Below are 18,178 nucleotides of genomic sequence, written 5' to 3' on the forward strand. Positions count from 1 at the left end.
TCTGAGTATAGCAGAAGAACGAGCGTCCAATTCTATGTAGGAAATGTCTAATCGCTTGACTCTCGGACCAAGATTGACGCGAACATGGCCGATTAACGAAATTTGAAAAAAATCCTGGTCTACAGTTTTTTCGATTTTCGTGTGCATAATTTTTAGCCACATGTTAAGACTTTTTTAATTTGCAAGTCACCCTTACTCGAAATAATTCAAATTTCAAATAAAATATACACTTTTAATTTTCACGAAATTTTCAGCAAATACAGACATCCAAGTGGAAATTTTTTTCACGAACCGTTGGATGTAGTAAAATTCTGTGTATGGCAGAAGAACGAGCGGCCAATTTTATGTAGGAAATCTTCATTGGCTCGACTCTCGGTCCAAAATTGACGCCAATATAGCCGATTAACCAAATTTGATAAAAATTCAATAGTCTACAGTTTGTTCGATTTTCCTGCAAAACGATGCTCATTTTTAGCCACATGTTGAGATTTTTTTAATCAGCAAGTGACCCTTAATCGAAATAATTCAAATTTAAAACAAAATATTCACTTTTAATTTTCACGAAATTATCAGCAAATACAGACATCCAAGTGGAAATTTTTTTCACGAACTGTTAAATGTAGGAAAATTCTGAGTATGGCAGAAGAACCAGCGGCCAATTTTATGTAGGAAATGTCCATTCGCTCGACTCTCGGACCAAAATTAACGCCAACATAGCCGATTAACCAAATTTGATAAAAATCCAATGATCTACAGTTTGTTCGATTTTCCGGCAAAACGGTGCGAAATTTTTGGCCACATGTTAAGATTTTTTTAATCAGCAAGTCACCCTTAATAGAAATATTTCAAATTTTAAACAAAATATTCACTTTTAATTTTCACGAAATTATCAGCAAATACAGACATCCAAATGGAAATTTTTCTTACGAACCGTTGGATGCAAAAAAATTATGAGTATAGCAGAGGAACGAGCGTCCAATTCTATGTATGAAACGTCTATTCGCTTGACTCTCGGACCAAGATTGACGCCAACATGGCCGATTAACGAAATTTGAAAAAAATCCTGGTCTACAGTTTTTTCGATTTTCCGGCAAAACGGTGCATAATTTCTAGCCACATATTTATTTTTTTTAGACGGCTAGTCACCGTTAATCGAAATAATTCAAATTTCAAACAAAATATTCACTTTTAATTTTCACGAAATTTTCAGCAAATACAGACATCCAAGTGGAAATTTTTCTCACGAACCGTTGGATGTACGAAAATTCTGAGTATAGCAGAAGAACGAGCGTCCAATTCTATGTAGGAAATGTCTATTCGCTTGACTCTCGGACCAAGATTGACGCGAACATGGCCGATTAACGAAATTTGAAAAAAAAACCTGGTCTACAGTTTTTTCGATTTTCGTGTGCATAATTTTTAGCCACATGTTAAGACTTTTTTAATTAGCAAGTCACCCTTACTCGAAATAATTCAAATTTCAAATAAAATATACACTTTTAATTTTCACGAAATTTTCAGCAAATACAGACATCCAAGTGGAAATTTTTTTCACGAACCGTTGGATGTAGTAAAATTCTGTGTATGGCAGAAGAACGAGCGGCCAATTTTATGTAGGAAATCTTCATTGGCTCGACTCTCGGTCCAAAATTGACGCCAATATAGCCGATTAACCAAATTTGATAAAAATTCAATAGTCTACAGTTTGTTCGATTTTCCTGCAAAACGATGCTCATTTTTAGCCACATGTTGAGATTTTTTTAATCAGCAAGTGACCCTTAATCGAAATAATTCAAATTTAAAACAAAATATTTACTTTTAATTTTCACGAAATTATCAGCAAATACAGACATCCAAGTGGAAATTTTTTTCACGAACTGTAAATGTAGGAAAATTCTGAGTATGGCAGAAGAACCAGCAGCCAATTTTATGTGGGAAATGTCTATTTGCTTGACTCTAGGACCAAAATTGACGCCAATATAGCCGATTAACCAAATTTGATAAAAATCCAAGGGTACCCCCTTGGAAAATTTTTGGCAAATTTTACAAAAAAAAATTTGTTTAATGTTTTGGTACATGCACTTGGTCCAGCTTATTCCAAACATGTGTTTTTTTCTAATCCCCTAACCCCAGTTTGCCGGAAAAGACGAAAAATCGAATTAAAAAATCTACAGTTTTTTCGATTTTCCGGCAAAACGGTGCATAATTTTTGGCCATACGTTAAGAGTTTTTTAATGAGCAAGTCACCCTTAATCGAAATAAATCAAATTTAAAACAAAATATTCACTTTTAATTTTCACGAAATTATCAGCAAATACAGACATCCAAGTGGAAATTTTTTTCACGAACTGTAAATGTAGGAAAATTCTGAGTACGGCAGAAGAACCAGCGGCCAATTTTATGTGGGAAATGTCTATTTGCTTGACTCTAGGACCAAAATTGACGCCAATATAGCCGATTAACCAAATTTGATAAAAATCCAAGGGTACCCCCTTGGAAAATTTTTGGCAAATTTTACAAAAAAAAAATTTGTTTAATGTTTTGGTACATGCACTTGGTCCAGCTTATTCCAAACATGTGTTTTTTTCTGATCCCCTAACCCCAGTTTGCCGGAAAAGACGAAAAATCGAATTAAAAAATCTACAGTTTTTTCGATTTTCCGGCAAAACGGTGCATAATTTTTGGCCATACGTTGAGATTTTTTTAATGAGCAAGTCACCCTTAATCGAAATAATTCAAATTTCAAACAAAATGTACACTTTTAATTTTCTCGAAATTTTCATCGAATACATACATCCAAGTGAAAATTTTGCTTACGAACAGTTAGATGTAGGAAAATTCTGAGTAAGGCAGAAGAACAAGCGGCCAATTCTATGTAGGAAATATCCATTCGCTTTACTCTCGTACCAAACTTGACGCCAACATAGCCGATTAACCAAATTTGATAAAAATCCAATGATCTACAGTTTGTTCGATTTTCCGGCAAAACGGTGCATAATTTTTGGCCACATGTTAAGATTTTTTTAATCAGCAAGTCACCCTTAATCGAAATATTTCAAATTTTAAACAAAATATTCACTTTTAATTTTCACGAAATTTTCAGCAAATACAGACATCCAAGTGGAAATCTTTCAAACAGAATACACTTTTAATTTTCCCGAATTTTTCAGCGAATATAAATATGATCTTTTCCATTAATCTAGTTAAATGTCATATTATGTTCAATTAATTGCTTATCTCTATATTTTATTATTTTATTTAATATTTTACTCAATAGTGGAATAAATCGGAAATAAATGGAATAAATAGTGGAAAACTAATATTTTTAAGAGAATTTCCAGCTGTTCATACTCTCATTGTACGTGTTCATGTTTCGAAAGCAACAATACATGATGTTCTTATACATTCTGCGGTGTTGTTTTGTACATATCCCTACTTTCGGTCAACAGCTTTTTATAATAAAATTTTCAATTTTGAATCAGAATAACGCTGATTCTGTCTTCTATATGGTTGGTTTTTATCTTTTTTAATGATCCCCATACTTCAGTGGATTGTAGAAAAAAACAACTAAAAATATATATATGATTGTCATAAATTAGAAACAAAATGAATGAAAAAACAAGTTAGGTATTAAAAATTTAACAACATTATTTTGAAAAATAGGTAATTGAAAATGCAGTTATACTGACTTCAGTGGTCCCAGTCTCCGCTGTCTAATAAATTTAGTAATTATGTATTGTTACGTTGATTAAATTTTGTTAAAATGGCAGTAGCTGGATAATAATATGGAACCACGGATATATACGCATAGCCAATAGTTAGATAAAAAGATATTTGCGTGGATTTTAACAAAATAAAACTGAATCAATTGAAACAAAACTTTTTAAGCTAGGTTTTGATTTTTATTTTTACACAATTTGAGCAAGCGGTGAGGCTATATCTCCTGCTATATTTAATTTTTGAAATGGCCTGCCTGGTTGTTTACCAAAATTAATCTAAATATTTGTGACATAAAAAGTCTTAGAATAGTATAATATCAACTCTGTCAGGCCATACTTGGATAGTTAGCTTGGCAATTGTTAGATCACGGAAAGAAATCTATCGTTATATTATGTGCACAATCAAAAATAAATTATATTGTTGCAAGTTTATTTTATTAGTTTTTTCTTTTGTCTTCATAGGCTAGTATGCCAATTAGTATAGCTCTCCATATAAATTAAACCCTGTTGCTGCCCTAAATATTTCGCACGCAATCCCATCATTAGTCCTCAGCTTTAGAACTAAATATAATAAAAATATAATAGACCCATAATGCCGAAGAAACAATTGTTAGGACGCAAATTGACATCATTTTGCTCAATCACAACTTTAAGAGGTACATAAAATCCACTAAAACCTATCTTGGAGTGGACATTTATAAAGATTACAATTTATTATAATAATTTTAAGATTAAAAATATATCTGAAAAAGAATAGTGACAAGAAAAATGGACTTCTGACAAATGAAAAACCCTGAAAGGAAAAAAATAAGTATCAAGGTTTATAAAGAAATAGAAACGATAGAGAACTTCGTACAGATAGAGATTGGAGTAACACTATTGGATTGGAGTAACTTAAATAATGATCTGAGACTCAAATAGAAGACATCGGGTTTACGAAAATAATAGAAAACAAGAATGGATAACGCGAGATCCGGACCGCATGGACCTTATAACCGTAAGACGAAAACATATATCAAACGCAATTGAAGACAAAAGAATCAACAACGCCATCAGAAACTTAAGGAAAGGTACGATAATTCTGATGTGTATAGGATTGTAAAAGAAATAACAGGTAGACAAGAAACAAGAATATTAGGAAATAAAAATAACTAAATAATTACAAGTATTGAAGATACGCTGAAGAGATGGAAAGAAAACATTGAGATACCGTTTAAGGGATATAGACGATAGACTTTGTGACTCAGAAATCTAAAAAAACGGAAAATTTACTGGTCCAGAAAATATTATGCAATATTAAAATTAATTATAGATGATTAAATTAAGACGCTTAATAATTACAGCATTAGTAATAGTCTAGACTTAGTAGGCTGTAGTAGTAATAATATAAAAAAATATACAGTAGGCTGTACTGTAAACTAGCGCGAAGTTCGTACTAAGGTTTCTGTTTTTTTTTTTATTTAAATCATATTTTTAAAATCGAATAAAGTAAGATTTATATTTATTTATTATTTTTTTATAGATTGCTCGCCTTAGCATTTTACTAAAGGAATAAAGTACTACAATGTGGTTGTAGAAGCGTCTGTTCAAAAATAATAATATACAGGTCAAGTTATGTATGCTGGTAATATGTAATGCTGTGTCTGTTGGTAATAGGGCGTTATCTAATATTAATTGTTGCTTAAGATATTGTCAACGCTATCAAAAAAATGTAGTAATAAAATATCCAATAACTATAATGGTTGTTTATTGATATACTAGTTTATAAAAATTGTAAATAAAGTAAATTTTTATATATTTGGGTATGTAGCATCAGTAGTAATACCACATTGGTTATTTTTATTTCTGCTCATCCATATATATCCATCCATTCCCCAGTCGGCTCCCCAGGAGTTCTTCACGATCCAGTAATCTTGTCCTTTCTCTGTGCCGTATCCTACCACCAGTACCCCGTGGTTCAAAGAATTAAAGTCACTGTAGCATGAAGTGTCATCGAGTATTCCTACAACATGTAATTGTTGATACATTTATCTCATATTATTTTGCATACAATCAAAAATAATAAATTAACATAATTTTTAACAAATAAAATAATTAATACCTGAATCATATAATTGAAAGTTAAAACTGGCATCAATAGCCACTGATATGGGTCCCTTTGCAACAACAGCATTTTTAAGATCATCTTCGTCGTTCTTCTTAATATATGTAAAGTTGCTTATTTTTGCAGCTACTTTGGAACTATCAAATCTGCATTTATCATCAATGCCTTTATAAGGATAATCTTTTTCAGACATTATTCCTCCAGCTGCTTCAATGTATTCTAGAGCCTTGTCCATGTACCCACCTGAACATCCATAACAATTATCTTTTGCGCAATCTACTAGATTTTGTTCACTTACAGATATCAGTTTTCCTGTTTTAAGAAAATAAGCTCCTTCTACTGTTCCAGTCTACAAAAGAGGAGATATTAACGTATTACAATAAGTTTTATTTATTGAACAAAATATGCATTTTTCAAGATCAAAGCCTGGGTAAAAAAGGTAAGTATAAAATATTATTTATATAGATGACAATAATTGTTTAACATAAACCCCAACAAAAAAAATTATATGTACGTCTGAATAAAGAAAAATTCATAAAACTACATTTAAATTATTTAAATTAACAAAATAGCAGACTTAACGAATAAACTCGTAAAACAGTTCATGTTATTTGGCGTTAGGTTTTATATTCTTAAGTATAAAACCATAATAATTTATTACTATTATATAGGTTTAATTTATACGGCTCTCATTCCCTTAGAGGAAAATTTGTTCAATTCAGTTATATTATGGTATTAAAAGATTGAGCTTTGGTGGAACTCTTTCCATATTGGCTAGCCAGAGGTGACATAAAACTGAGAAATTAAAATTAATACTGGCAAGATCAAAAAGTAGAAAATTATATGAACAATGGCAAGAAAATAAGTCAGACACGAATATTCAAAACTATACGGTCGTCAAAAGAAACCGAAAGCAGCAATAGCAAAAGCTGAAGAAAAGAAATAAACAGATCTATACGATCATTTTGATAAAAGAAAAGGTAAGATAAAGATATATAAGAAAGCCACATATTGAGCAAGCATACAGATTGGATGTGCAAATAACATGTGAAGATAATCAAATATTAGTTCACGAAAAAGATATCAAAATAGATATTATAAGTTATAATTCAATGAAAGATAGAAAGTCTTAGGTTTTGAAAATAAACTCATGGCAATCGACTCAGTTAAAAATAGGTACTTGCGGGCTAACGTATAAATTGTCTAAAGTATGTGTTTCTCAAGTTCCAATAAATAACGCTAATAAAATATACAATATTAACTACGTACCGTACTGAAACTCCAACAGGAGCCACACGATCCTTGATTCTTGACCTCAGTCACTGCACCTTTTTCTCTCCAATCAAACTTGGATGGAAGGTCTGTTACTGGAGTAAGTGAGTGCGTTACACGAGTTCTAGTCGATTTCCTACTTTTGTCCTAACTAAGTCCTAACATATCGGAAAATTCCTTTTCAGTCAAATCTGCAAATTTGGTTGCACCCAACTTAAAACTAGACAATCCCCTATCAAATTTTTCATTGTGATTTGAGATTTTTCGTAAATTATCTTAAAAATTGTAAATCGCTTTTGCTCTTCAATGTAATTTCTATAACTCTTGTTATGTTTAATCTAAATAGTTAAAAAGTAATAATTAGTAAAAAAGATATTTCAGTAGTTAGGCAGATTTAATAAAAATAACTTCTAAGTTCTTTTCTCACCTTAAACTGTACCCATTCTTCTTTATCACTCAGTGCGTGAACTGAAGCAGTAGCCAAAAAAATAATAACAAAAAGCTTCATGTCGCAAAAAAATATATTTAAAAAGTTTTGATGAAAAAATTGTTTTATAGTAGCACAACTTACACACTGTGAAACCTTTCGAATACACAACGAAACACTTTATGTTTTCCAAATTACCGAAAGGTTCTTTTATATTCTGAATATGTTTACAATTAAACATCTTGCAAAATAAAAGCAAATTAAGATAATATTCGTAAGAATTAGGGTTTACAAAATGTAACATATCTACGATTTGTTAATTGATTTTGTTGATTAAAGATCAAAAGATGATAGATGTAAAAAATATTTTTTTAAATTGCGGTTTTGTTTATTAACCTAAAATTGTTCGTAAGTTATTTTCTTATGACATTTTAATATTAGGTACTCCTTTTAATAGAAATAATCGACAGTTTAAGTTAGAAATACGTTTAGTTTGGCGTTTTGATTTACACTTCGGGAATTGTTCTTAAAATACAAATTAAACCTGTAAAATCTGTAAACGTAGTTTTAATTAAATTTGTGGTTAATTCTCACTAAAAATAACAAACAATACTACTAAATTTTTTTGTTTACACATTTTATTTCCTTTTGGGCAAATACTTCACGTTTAGTAGAGTCAACAATTTTCACTTTCACTTTCTTTTTCTCTCAAATATTTTTTTTGTTTTAGTTATGATTTTTAATTCTTTACTTTCTAGAATTCATCTTAGTTATGTATTATTTCTAACCAATAAATGGTGGTTTTCTCAGCCGGATTTTTTAGGGTAGATGAAATTTGCACAAAATGACATAAAGTTTTGTTTTCGTATCATAATTTTTTACAACAATATTGATACCATAAGCACAGGCAAGAATTTGCAATGTAGTGCTATATATATATCTTACTGGTGCATCTGATTTAATAACATACTTGTTACTTTTCCAGAGCCATAGTGAACAGAACACAGAAGATAGTGTCACCCTAGCGCAACCCGTTATTAATTAGTTTTAAAAGGTTTAGCTAGTTCCCTCTGGATTCGTACTTTTCATTCAACTTTTGTAAGGGTTAGTTTTGTTAAACTCACTAACTGATTTGCTACTTCTATGTATTTTGTTGCTTTAAACATTTTTCTTCTATTTACAGAATAGTAGGTGTCATTCGATCATCCGTGCTATCTGGATGTACATTTTTGAAGGCACAAAATATATGGGCAAAACTCTTTAAATGTTATTAAATTACCTTTGAGTTACATTTTTTAACTTTGTAAACTAAGATGTTTAACACATTATTTAGCGCCATGTGTCCACCGGTGGGCATTTTCAATGTTTCCTTCAAGTCAGTGCCCGCCCGTGAACATTTTTGATGTTACTTACTTTTAGTCACCGTGGCCATATATGTGGGCTCGGTTTATATTAGTTTTACGTATAGTGACGTATTCAGTGGTGGCAGGAAACAACAAAATTTCACGTGTACCAGGCAAAATGAATGTATCGGTTGTGATTTTTGGCAGTACAAAAAACTAATATTATTGTGTCTTTTTACATCCTTTATTACAAAAATAAATTGAATTATATTCCAATAAAAACAAAAATAAACGAACAAACCTAGATAAATAGTAAAAAAACAAGTAATCTTAACGTATTTGTAATACAACAACAATAATAAAAATTTAATTTCTGGAAATGAGATATTTGCTAGATATGCTTTTAAAAACATTCGAGGTACATTGGCAGGTTACAGGGATCACAATACGTATAAATTTTTTTCGCATTTTTACGAGCATAAACTGAATTTTGTTGCTGAGACATAGTCATGTCTGCATGCATGGGCTGCACCTTTTTCTGGTAATCCTATTTTGCCCGTCGTATTCTTTCAAGAAGTGTTTTATCTTGAAACTGAAGGGCCTTGAAAGTATTGGAATTTGATTTAAATCTTGATAAACCAGAGCCTCGACGATATTTTCTTTGAATTCTATTATTTTCAATTTCTTATTATTAATTTTGTTATACAGATGCAGAGCATTTACCTTAGCTGTTGAAGTAACAAAATGAAAAATTAGTCGCTTTATACCACTTGACGGTTCTTCTCACGTATGGCGCATAAGATGCCATCTGGTCAAAAGTGTCGACAAAAGCTTTTCCTTTGTTGTAATCTACAACCATCGCTGGTTTATGAACTTCTTATCCTCTGCTATTAACTGTAACCATAGAGTCGTCATGTTTGGTACTAAGCATAACAACATTTCTTTTATCTTTACATTTGCAGACAACTGGTTTATTTTGGTTTTGTTGGGCCACGACTTCACCCTTTCTCAATTTAGCTTTTACCACATCTTAGGGATTATATTTTCTATTTGTCCTTAGGGTTCCTACTAAATGTGTTTGTCGTTGAATATTAGACAGCGAAACACTAGTGTACCAGTTATCGGTATATACAGTTTTACCTGCATCCAAAAGTCCATCCATCAGTGTTGTGACAATTTTTTCGGCAACTGATATATCGTCCGCTCTTTCTTTGCCGGTGTAGACTTTAAACAACCATGTATAGCCTCCAGCAATACAGAGTTTAAAAACCTTTAGCTCATACTTATGTTTTCTATTGGGAATATACTATCGGAAATAAATACGTCCTCGAAATGGTACGTTGCTTTCATCTATACAAACTTCTTCTTCGGGAATATACGATTCTTTAAATTTCTTTTCTAATACGTTTAAAAATTTAGAGATTTTGTGGACTCTTTCTTCCAGATCGATTGGTTGCTCATTGTTTGATAAATCAATCACCGAAATTAACATCTCAAATCAATTGCGGCTTATTATTTTTGGAATTCCATTTTCATAAATTCTTTTTTTGCTCCAGTAATTCCTAAATTTTGGCAAATGCATAATTCTCATCTCCAAGATAATGGGGGAGACTCAATCCCCAAAAACTTGCGCATCTCTGTACAATCAGTGTCAACCCATTTACTAAGTCTTGGAGTTCCGTTTCCTACTGAGGCAGCTTCATTCGCAGTATTTCTTTGTGCAGCAAATCTATTGGTTTCTTCCACAAACAATGAGATAATTTCTTCGTCTATGAAGTTTTAAATTAACTTATAGGAGAGGCACTATGAAGTTTCTGGATTATATGTTCGGGTGCACCGGTGTAGGCATAAAGAAAATTAAATTTCAATCTGTTTCCTGTCACTGGCTCCCAGTTGCTCTGGGGTATATTATCGGCAAAAGGAACTACTTCAGCAACTTTGTTCTCGACATCAAATGCAGCTAGTTCATCCTCACTTGAATCGGAGTTTTCTTCATAATATGAGTAATCTCGATCTGCAATGGAGTCATCCTCAGAATAGTCTGCTGCTTTAACATCAGACAAATTTTCCAACTCCCAAAGCAGTTCTTATTGTCTTATTAATGTGCCATTATTGTTTAAAATCTGCAACAAAAGAAATAATGAAATGCGTGACCACTGGTGAACATTTGGTCCCTATGAAAATTACAACCTGGGACCGCGTGACCACCAGTGGGCACTAAAAAAATCACAAAAAACAAAGCTGAAAAAAAAGTGTTGTTTAAAATACAATTATAAACATTTAAAAAGCAGGTTTCTAGAAAAAAAAAACATTTTAAATATTTGGTCTCAGGGAGTGAACAACCAATTACAGGTTAAGTTACAATAGGAATGGATAACGTGGCAAATGCAAATGCCATGTTATCTATCCAGATAGTTCTGATGATGAGATATTAATTCCAAAAACGTTTTATGATGTAGCCCGATTGGGTTTTTTATTATATACCTTCTATAAAAGAATTTTTAACTAAATTTTCTATCTATACTATGTTTCAGCGTTTTTGTAAAATTTGTTTCAGGGTTGCAATAAGATGAATGAATTAATTGATAATGAATTAACCACCTCTAAATTCAGCCTACTAATTTCTTATTATTTGTTCTGCTATTTAGTTGCATATTATAAAGGATGATATTTTATACACTTTACTTATGAGCGAAATTCATCTATGGTTAGAGCATTCAAGAATATGATATTTTTTGTGTATGGTTAAAATTTTTTAATATTTTAATTACTGGCAAGGTATTTTTGTATCCATATTTTTTTATGAATTTCTTTCATTTTTCGAACTTCAAGAATCATTGGTGCTTTCTCTTCCCTCTCATTTCTTTTGCTTACATCATCCGTTTAGTCTTTCAGGTTTTTTCTTTCTCTATATAAAGCAGCTAGTAGAAATATTCCACGTATTTATTTAATATTATATATTTAGTATTTTGTAGATAAAATCTTTCTCTTTTATTAGTAGGTCGCCATTTCAAATTCGGCATCGGTTTTTGTAGTTGCCTTGAATTCTTTTCTGTTGACATTAATGTTCCTATAGAATGTCCTGAATTCGTTCTCTTTGTTAAGGTTTTCCATGTACTTTAGTTCCTTATTAAAGCGGTTTAGTTTCTTTTTTTTTGGGTTTTTTCCCTTTCCTCTTTGTCTGGTAATTCTTTAAAGGTTTGTCGAGTAAGCATTTTCTACGTCTGAAAGAGATACAGAGAGCAGAGAGGGAGCTATGTGTAGCAGTGGAAGCGCATAGGTTAATGATCATTCAGACTACATATCTTTTTAGCCTTCGTTTACATTTTTATTCAATATTTGTACAATATTGAGTGATTTCATTATGTATTTAATATTTTCTTCTTTAGATTTCAAAAAAATCTATAAAAGTTTATATGTTGTAAAACGGCACTTCTTCGTCGCGTAAAAGCATTTTAAGCGTTCACTGTGACTGTCAATCTTGCACCGAGTTTCCGTGGGTTTAAGTTCATGTCGTGACGCTACTTTTGTGACGCTCGCCTTATCATTTTACCACAGAGAATATACATGCTCTGCTTTAAAAATTAAATGCAAGTGAAGTTACTTATGTTGGATTTAATGCTGTGTGTGTGTTGGTAATAAGGTGTTATCTTATAATAATCGTTGCTTAAGATATTGTCAGAACTATCAAAATAATGTAGTAATAAAATATCCAATAACTATAATGATTGTTTATTGATAAAATAGTTCATAAAGATTATAAATAAAGTAAAATTTTATATATTTGGGTATGTAGCATCAGTAGTAATACCACATTGGTTATTTTTATTTCTGCTCATCCATATATATCCATCCATTCCCCAGTCGGCTCCCCAGGAGTTCTTCACGATCCAGTAATCTTGTCCTTTCTCTGTGCCATATCCTACCACCAGTACCCCATGGTTCAACGAATTAAAGTAACTGTGGCATGAAGTGTCATCGAGTATTCCTACAAAATGTAATTATTTGTTACATTTATCTAATATTATTTTGTATACAATAAAAATATTAAATTAACATAATTTGTAATAAATAAAATATTTAATACCTGAATCGTATAATTGAAAATTAAAACTGGCATCAATAGCCACTGATATGGGTCCCTTTGCAACAACAGCATTTTTGAGATCATCTTCATCGTTCTTCTTAATGTATGTAAAGTTACTTATTTTTGCAGCAATTTTAGAACTATCAAATCTGCATTTATCATCAATGCCTTCATAGGGATAATCTTTTTCAGACATTATACCTCCAGCTGCTTCAATGTATTCTAGAGCCTTGTCCATGTACCCACCTGAACATCCATGGCAATGATCTTTTGCGCAATCTACTAGATTTTGTTCACTTAAAGATACCAATTTTCCTGTTTTAAGGAAATAAGCTCCTTCGACTGTTCCAGTCTACAAAAGAAGAGATATTAACGTATTACAATAAATTTTATTTATTAAAGAAAATATTCATTTTTTCGAGAACAAAGCATCGGTAAAAAAGAATAAATTTACCATCTGTATCAAATATTATGTATGTAGATTACATTGATTGTTTAACTTTAACAAAAGAAAGCATAATATGAACGTCTATATAAAGAAAATAGTAGACTTAACGAATAAACTAGTAAAATTTCTCAGTCTAGTTTGTGCAAAAAATGTTAAAAATGATTGACTAAATTTAAAATAGCAGCATTTTTAAATATAAAACCATAATAAATAGGTAAAAGAAATAAAATAAGACTTACTCACAATCAATTTATTTTATTTCTTTTACCTATATGAAATGGACTAACACAAGCAACACATTTATGATTTAAAACCATAATAATTTATTTATTACTAATATAATTTATTACTAATATAATTTATTACTAATATACAGGTTTAACTCATATGGCTCTTATTTCCTTATGAGAAAAATTCGTTCAATCCACATATATTATGGTAATTAAAAAAATGAGCTTTGGTGGAACTCTCTCTATATTATCTAGCCACATGTGACATAAAACTGAGAAATTTATTTAAATATCGACATACGGTCATCAAAAAGAAAGCGAAAGCATGTAAAAGATACATTAGAAAGCCAAATTTTGAGCAAACAAACAGATTAGATTGATGTAAAGATAACATGTGAAGATAATCAAATTCTAGTTCACGAAAAGGATATGAAAAAGCGATGTAAAACTTACTGAAGGAATGGTCACCACATTAGGAAACAAGGAAGTGGTACAAGTGCTTTTTAAAACAAAGAATGGTAAAGCAGTTGGACCAGCTTTATTTTTGGGAAAGTTTGGACAGCTTAAGAATAAACAGGAACCAATTTGATAACAGTTTTGTTTGATAAAATAATATAACTTGGACAAATGACGGACAAATGGAGAAGTAGCATAATATATAAAATAACAATAAAAGCTGAAATGCATGTGAATATAATACATAATAATATACCTGTTTACACTTACATAATACTACAATAGTAGTACTTTGGTACAATATGAAAATATTCTTCTTCTTCTACGGCACTACAGCCCAAAATGAGCCTTGGCCTCCTTTATTTTTTGCCTCCACCCTTGTCTGTCTGTGGCTGCTCTTCTCCATACACGGACTCCTAAAAGTGCTTGTGCGTCGCTGCTTACTGTGTCTTCCCAGCGCTTTCTTGGCTTTCCAACAGGTCTCTTTCCCTGCATTCTGGCGTTCAGTACTCGTTTTGGTAGCCTATCCTCTCCCATTCGTATCACATGTCCGGCCCATTGCAATCTTTGTATTCTAATGAAGTCTGACAGGGGTGTTTCCTTATACAGTTGATAGAGCTCGTTGTTATATCGAATTCTGAAGATTCCGTTTTCCCTCACAGGTCCTAGTATTCTCCTCAGTACTTTTCTTTCGAATGTGTCGAGTTTGTTTTTGGATGTTTCTTTCAGGACCCATGCTTCGCTGCCATAACATGCTATTGGCCGAATTAAAGTTTTATAGATTCTCATCTTTGTATTTCGGTGGACACTTTTAGACCGAAATATATGGGAGAGGGCAAAATAAGCTTTGTTTGCCTGCGTTATCCTTTTTCGTATTTCTCCATCCTCTGCTCCATCGGCATATATTTCTACTCCCAGGTATGTAAACTTTCCAACCGTTTCAATGTCATCTTCATGCATAATGTTTTGTGGGATTATATTTCTTCTCGTCTGTACCATTATTTTTGTTTTTTCTGTGTTAATTTCCAGACCTAGCCTTTTCGTTTGTATTTTTAACTCTGCGTATGCTTCCTGTGCTCCTGTTGATGTTCTACTCATAATATTAATATCATCGGCGTAGGCAGCCAGTTGAACCGTTTTATTGGTCAGTAGGTTTTCTCGTCCAGTTTGCATTTGCCTAACCGCATACTCCAGTGCCAGGTTAAACAATGTTGGTGCCAGCCCATCTCCCTGCTTTAGTCCCTGCGAGATTTTGAAAAAGTCTGTCCGGTTGTTTTGTATTCGTACACATGCCTGAGTTTCATCCATTGTGGCTTTAATGAGTCTAATCAGCTTATGTGGTATTGCTAATTCTGCCAATATATAGTATAGTCTGTCCCTTTTGACTGAATCGTATGCCTGTTTGAAGTCTACAAACACGTTGTGAACATCAATGTCGTGTTTCCGCGATTTGCTCAAGACCTGCTTGACTGTAAATATTTGATCCAATATGAAAATATGGGAGAGAATAATTAGACAGGTTCGGGACGATACCAAAAACAGATACAAGTTTTATTACAATGCAACTGAAGGAAAAATAAAAGAATAGAAAAACAAATTCTTATAAAATATTTATTTATCTTGGGAAAACATGTGATATAGTTTTTCTAGATAGTTTAACAACTATTGTAATAAAGGAATAAACAAATAGTTTTATTATTAACATATGTGGGAGAGTTCTACTGCAATTAATTGTCTAGGGGAAAGTAGACAGTAAGCGAGGGGGTAGGCAGGAGAAGACACTCGTGGCTCCAAAAATCTGCGGAAGTGGTTCGGGCTCATATCGGTCGAACTATTCAGAAGCGCCGCAAACAAGATCAGAATTGCCATGTTGATAGCCAACGTTCGCAACGGACAAGGCACTTGAAGAAGAAGAAGGAAGAGTTCATTTAAATATGGAGTTGTTACAAATATTCTGCTAGCTTTATGTGATGAAATGATTGTGAAAATTAGTAATTTTATATACATAGGATAGATATTCTAACATGGAAATATTGAAATAGGTAGAGACCCAATAGAAATAATGAGATAAATGGAGTGGAAAGAAACGAGTGATGTGTTGTGTTATAGAAAGTGTTAGGTGTTATGAATATAATTAAAACAATTCTTTAAACCTGCTGGAAGAGCTACAATGTATGCAACTGAATGTTGGGCAGTTAAAACAAAAGGAAAGCAACGTATGCGTGTAACGAAAATTAATATGCATACATATATGAGTGCAGTTACAAAAAGAATAAAATTAAAAAGAGTATATTAGAAGCATTTTTTGTAAAAAGTAAGAAAGAAATCTCAAAAAAGACCCGACGAGATTATTAGGGAGGAGATGTCGGTAAACCAGGATGAAAACTTATAAATAAAGAAATGTAATTAGTTAAGTCGACCCCACATAATGATAGATGCAAACATAATTTCACCTTACATAGGATATTATTTAGGGTTTTATTTATTTTACTAGCTATATTAAAACCATGATAACAGCTTTAATTATTTATATAAAATATATACCTTGAAATAACAACTATCCAATGTTTAAAATTCTCCCTGTATCTACAGATTTACGCATACACTACGTATGAAAATACCGTAAAATACCGGAAAATACCGTAAAAGTTTAAAACAGAAAAAACTGCATACTTTGGTGATACCAAGACAAATTAAAAATACAATAATAGTCAAAAGAAGATATTAAAATTATAATGTAATAAACGACCAAATGGGACTATGTTTTGAAAAGGAACTTAAGACAATTGACTCGCTTAAAAATAATATAGTAACTAAAGGGCTAATATATAAAGTGACTAAAGTATGTGTTTCTCAAGCTCCAATAACAAACAATAATAAAATATACAATACAAACTACCTACCGTACTAAAACTCCAACAGGAGCCACAAGATCCTTGATCCTTGACCTCAGTCACTGCTCCTTTTTCTCTCCAATCAAACTTGGATGGCAGATCTTTTATTGGAGAAAGTGAGTGGGTAACACGAGTTCTAGTGGATTTTTTACTTTTAGAAAGTCCTAACATATCGGAAAACTCCTTTTCAGTCAAATCTGCAAATTTGGTTGCACCCAACTTAAAACTAGACAATCCCTTATCAAATTTGTCATTGTGATTTGCGATTTTTCTTAAATTATCTTGAAAAATTGTAAATCGCTTTTGCTCTTCAATGTAATTTCTATAACTTTTGTTATGTTTAATCTAAATAGTTAAAAAGTAATAATTAGTAAAAAAAAAATAGTTCAGTATTTAGGCAGATTTATTAAAAAGTAAGTAATAAATTCTTTTCTCACCTTAAACTGTACCCATTCTTCTTTATCACTCAGTGCGTGAACTGAAGCAGTAGCCAAAAAAATAATAACAAAAAGCTTCATGTCGCAAAAAAATATATTTAAAAAAATTTTGATGAAAAAGTGTTTTATTCTTACGTACACACCGTGCAACCTTTCGAATACACAACGAAACACTTAATGTTTTCTAAATTACCGAAAGCTTCTTTTATATTCTGGATATCTTTACAATAAAACCACTTGCAAAATCAAAGCAATATTTAGATCATTTTCGTAACTAATTAGTAGGAATTTTCAAAATGTAACATTGATACCTAGTTGCTACATACATACTTCAGTTTGTGTATTGATACGGTTAATTAGATATTAAAAGATTAGTGTAAAAAATATGTTGTTTTTTATTTCTGTTTTTTTATTAATCTAATTATAATTTCTTTCCTGTGACATATTTTTATAGTACCCCAGTAAATGAATGTGAAATACGACGAAACTGTATATTTTTTAATGTCACCACCGAATTGCATAAAAATTTGAATTAAGGTTCTATAAGAAAAACTACCCCTATTAGAAAAACATTGTATAATTGTGAATTAAAGAGGGTAATTGATTCAAATCAGTTTTTATTGAACAGGATAAATGTCAGTTAACACTATACAACATAATTTAAGTTTGTATTACAGTTTAACCCCTAAATCTTACCTTCTAGAATACGTATAAATAAAAAAGTGTCTTTGAATACTGATTTGCATGGAAATTTGGATTTA

The 18,178-nt window shown here is 31.5% G+C and overlaps 1 protein-coding gene and 1 pseudogene across 1 annotated transcript; both read right to left on the bottom strand.

Annotated features, from left to right (window-relative positions):
• Positions 1-5,485: 5,485 nt before the first annotated feature.
• LOC140447528 (cathepsin L-like) lies at positions 5,486-7,626 on the bottom strand (annotated as a pseudogene).
• Positions 7,627-12,581: 4,955 nt separating this feature from the next.
• LOC140447519 (cathepsin L-like) lies at positions 12,582-17,645 on the bottom strand. Its single transcript, XM_072540219.1, has 4 exons — positions 17,418-17,645; positions 16,990-17,325; positions 12,953-13,304; positions 12,582-12,853 (listed from the first exon to the last, which is right to left on the bottom strand). The coding sequence occupies exons 1-4, from the start codon at positions 17,496-17,498 to the stop codon at positions 12,642-12,644; spliced, it is 981 nt and encodes a 326-aa protein (XP_072396320.1). The 5' UTR covers positions 17,499-17,645; the 3' UTR covers positions 12,582-12,641.
• Between the last annotated feature and the right edge of the window lie 533 nt (positions 17,646-18,178).

The sequence above is a fragment of the Diabrotica undecimpunctata genome, chromosome 1 (assembly GCF_040954645.1).
Source record: "Diabrotica undecimpunctata isolate CICGRU chromosome 1, icDiaUnde3, whole genome shotgun sequence".
NCBI lineage: Eukaryota > Metazoa > Arthropoda > Insecta > Coleoptera > Chrysomelidae > Diabrotica > Diabrotica undecimpunctata.

What these genes read in the sequence shown, in the direction of transcription:
- LOC140447519 (XM_072540219.1), bottom strand. Translation starts at nt 17,498, where the DNA reads ATGAAGCTTTTTGTTATTATTTTTTTGGCTACTGCTTCAGTTCACGCA. An exon ending in AAGAATGGGTACAGTTTAAG is followed by an intron (nt 17,326 to 17,417) that starts GTGAGAAAAGAA and finishes TTAACTATTTAG; the next exon opens with ATTAAACATAACAAAAGTTA. An exon ending in CCTGTTGGAGTTTTAGTACG is followed by an intron (nt 13,305 to 16,989) that starts GTAGGTAGTTTG and finishes CTTCTTTTGTAG; the next exon opens with ACTGGAACAGTCGAAGGAGC.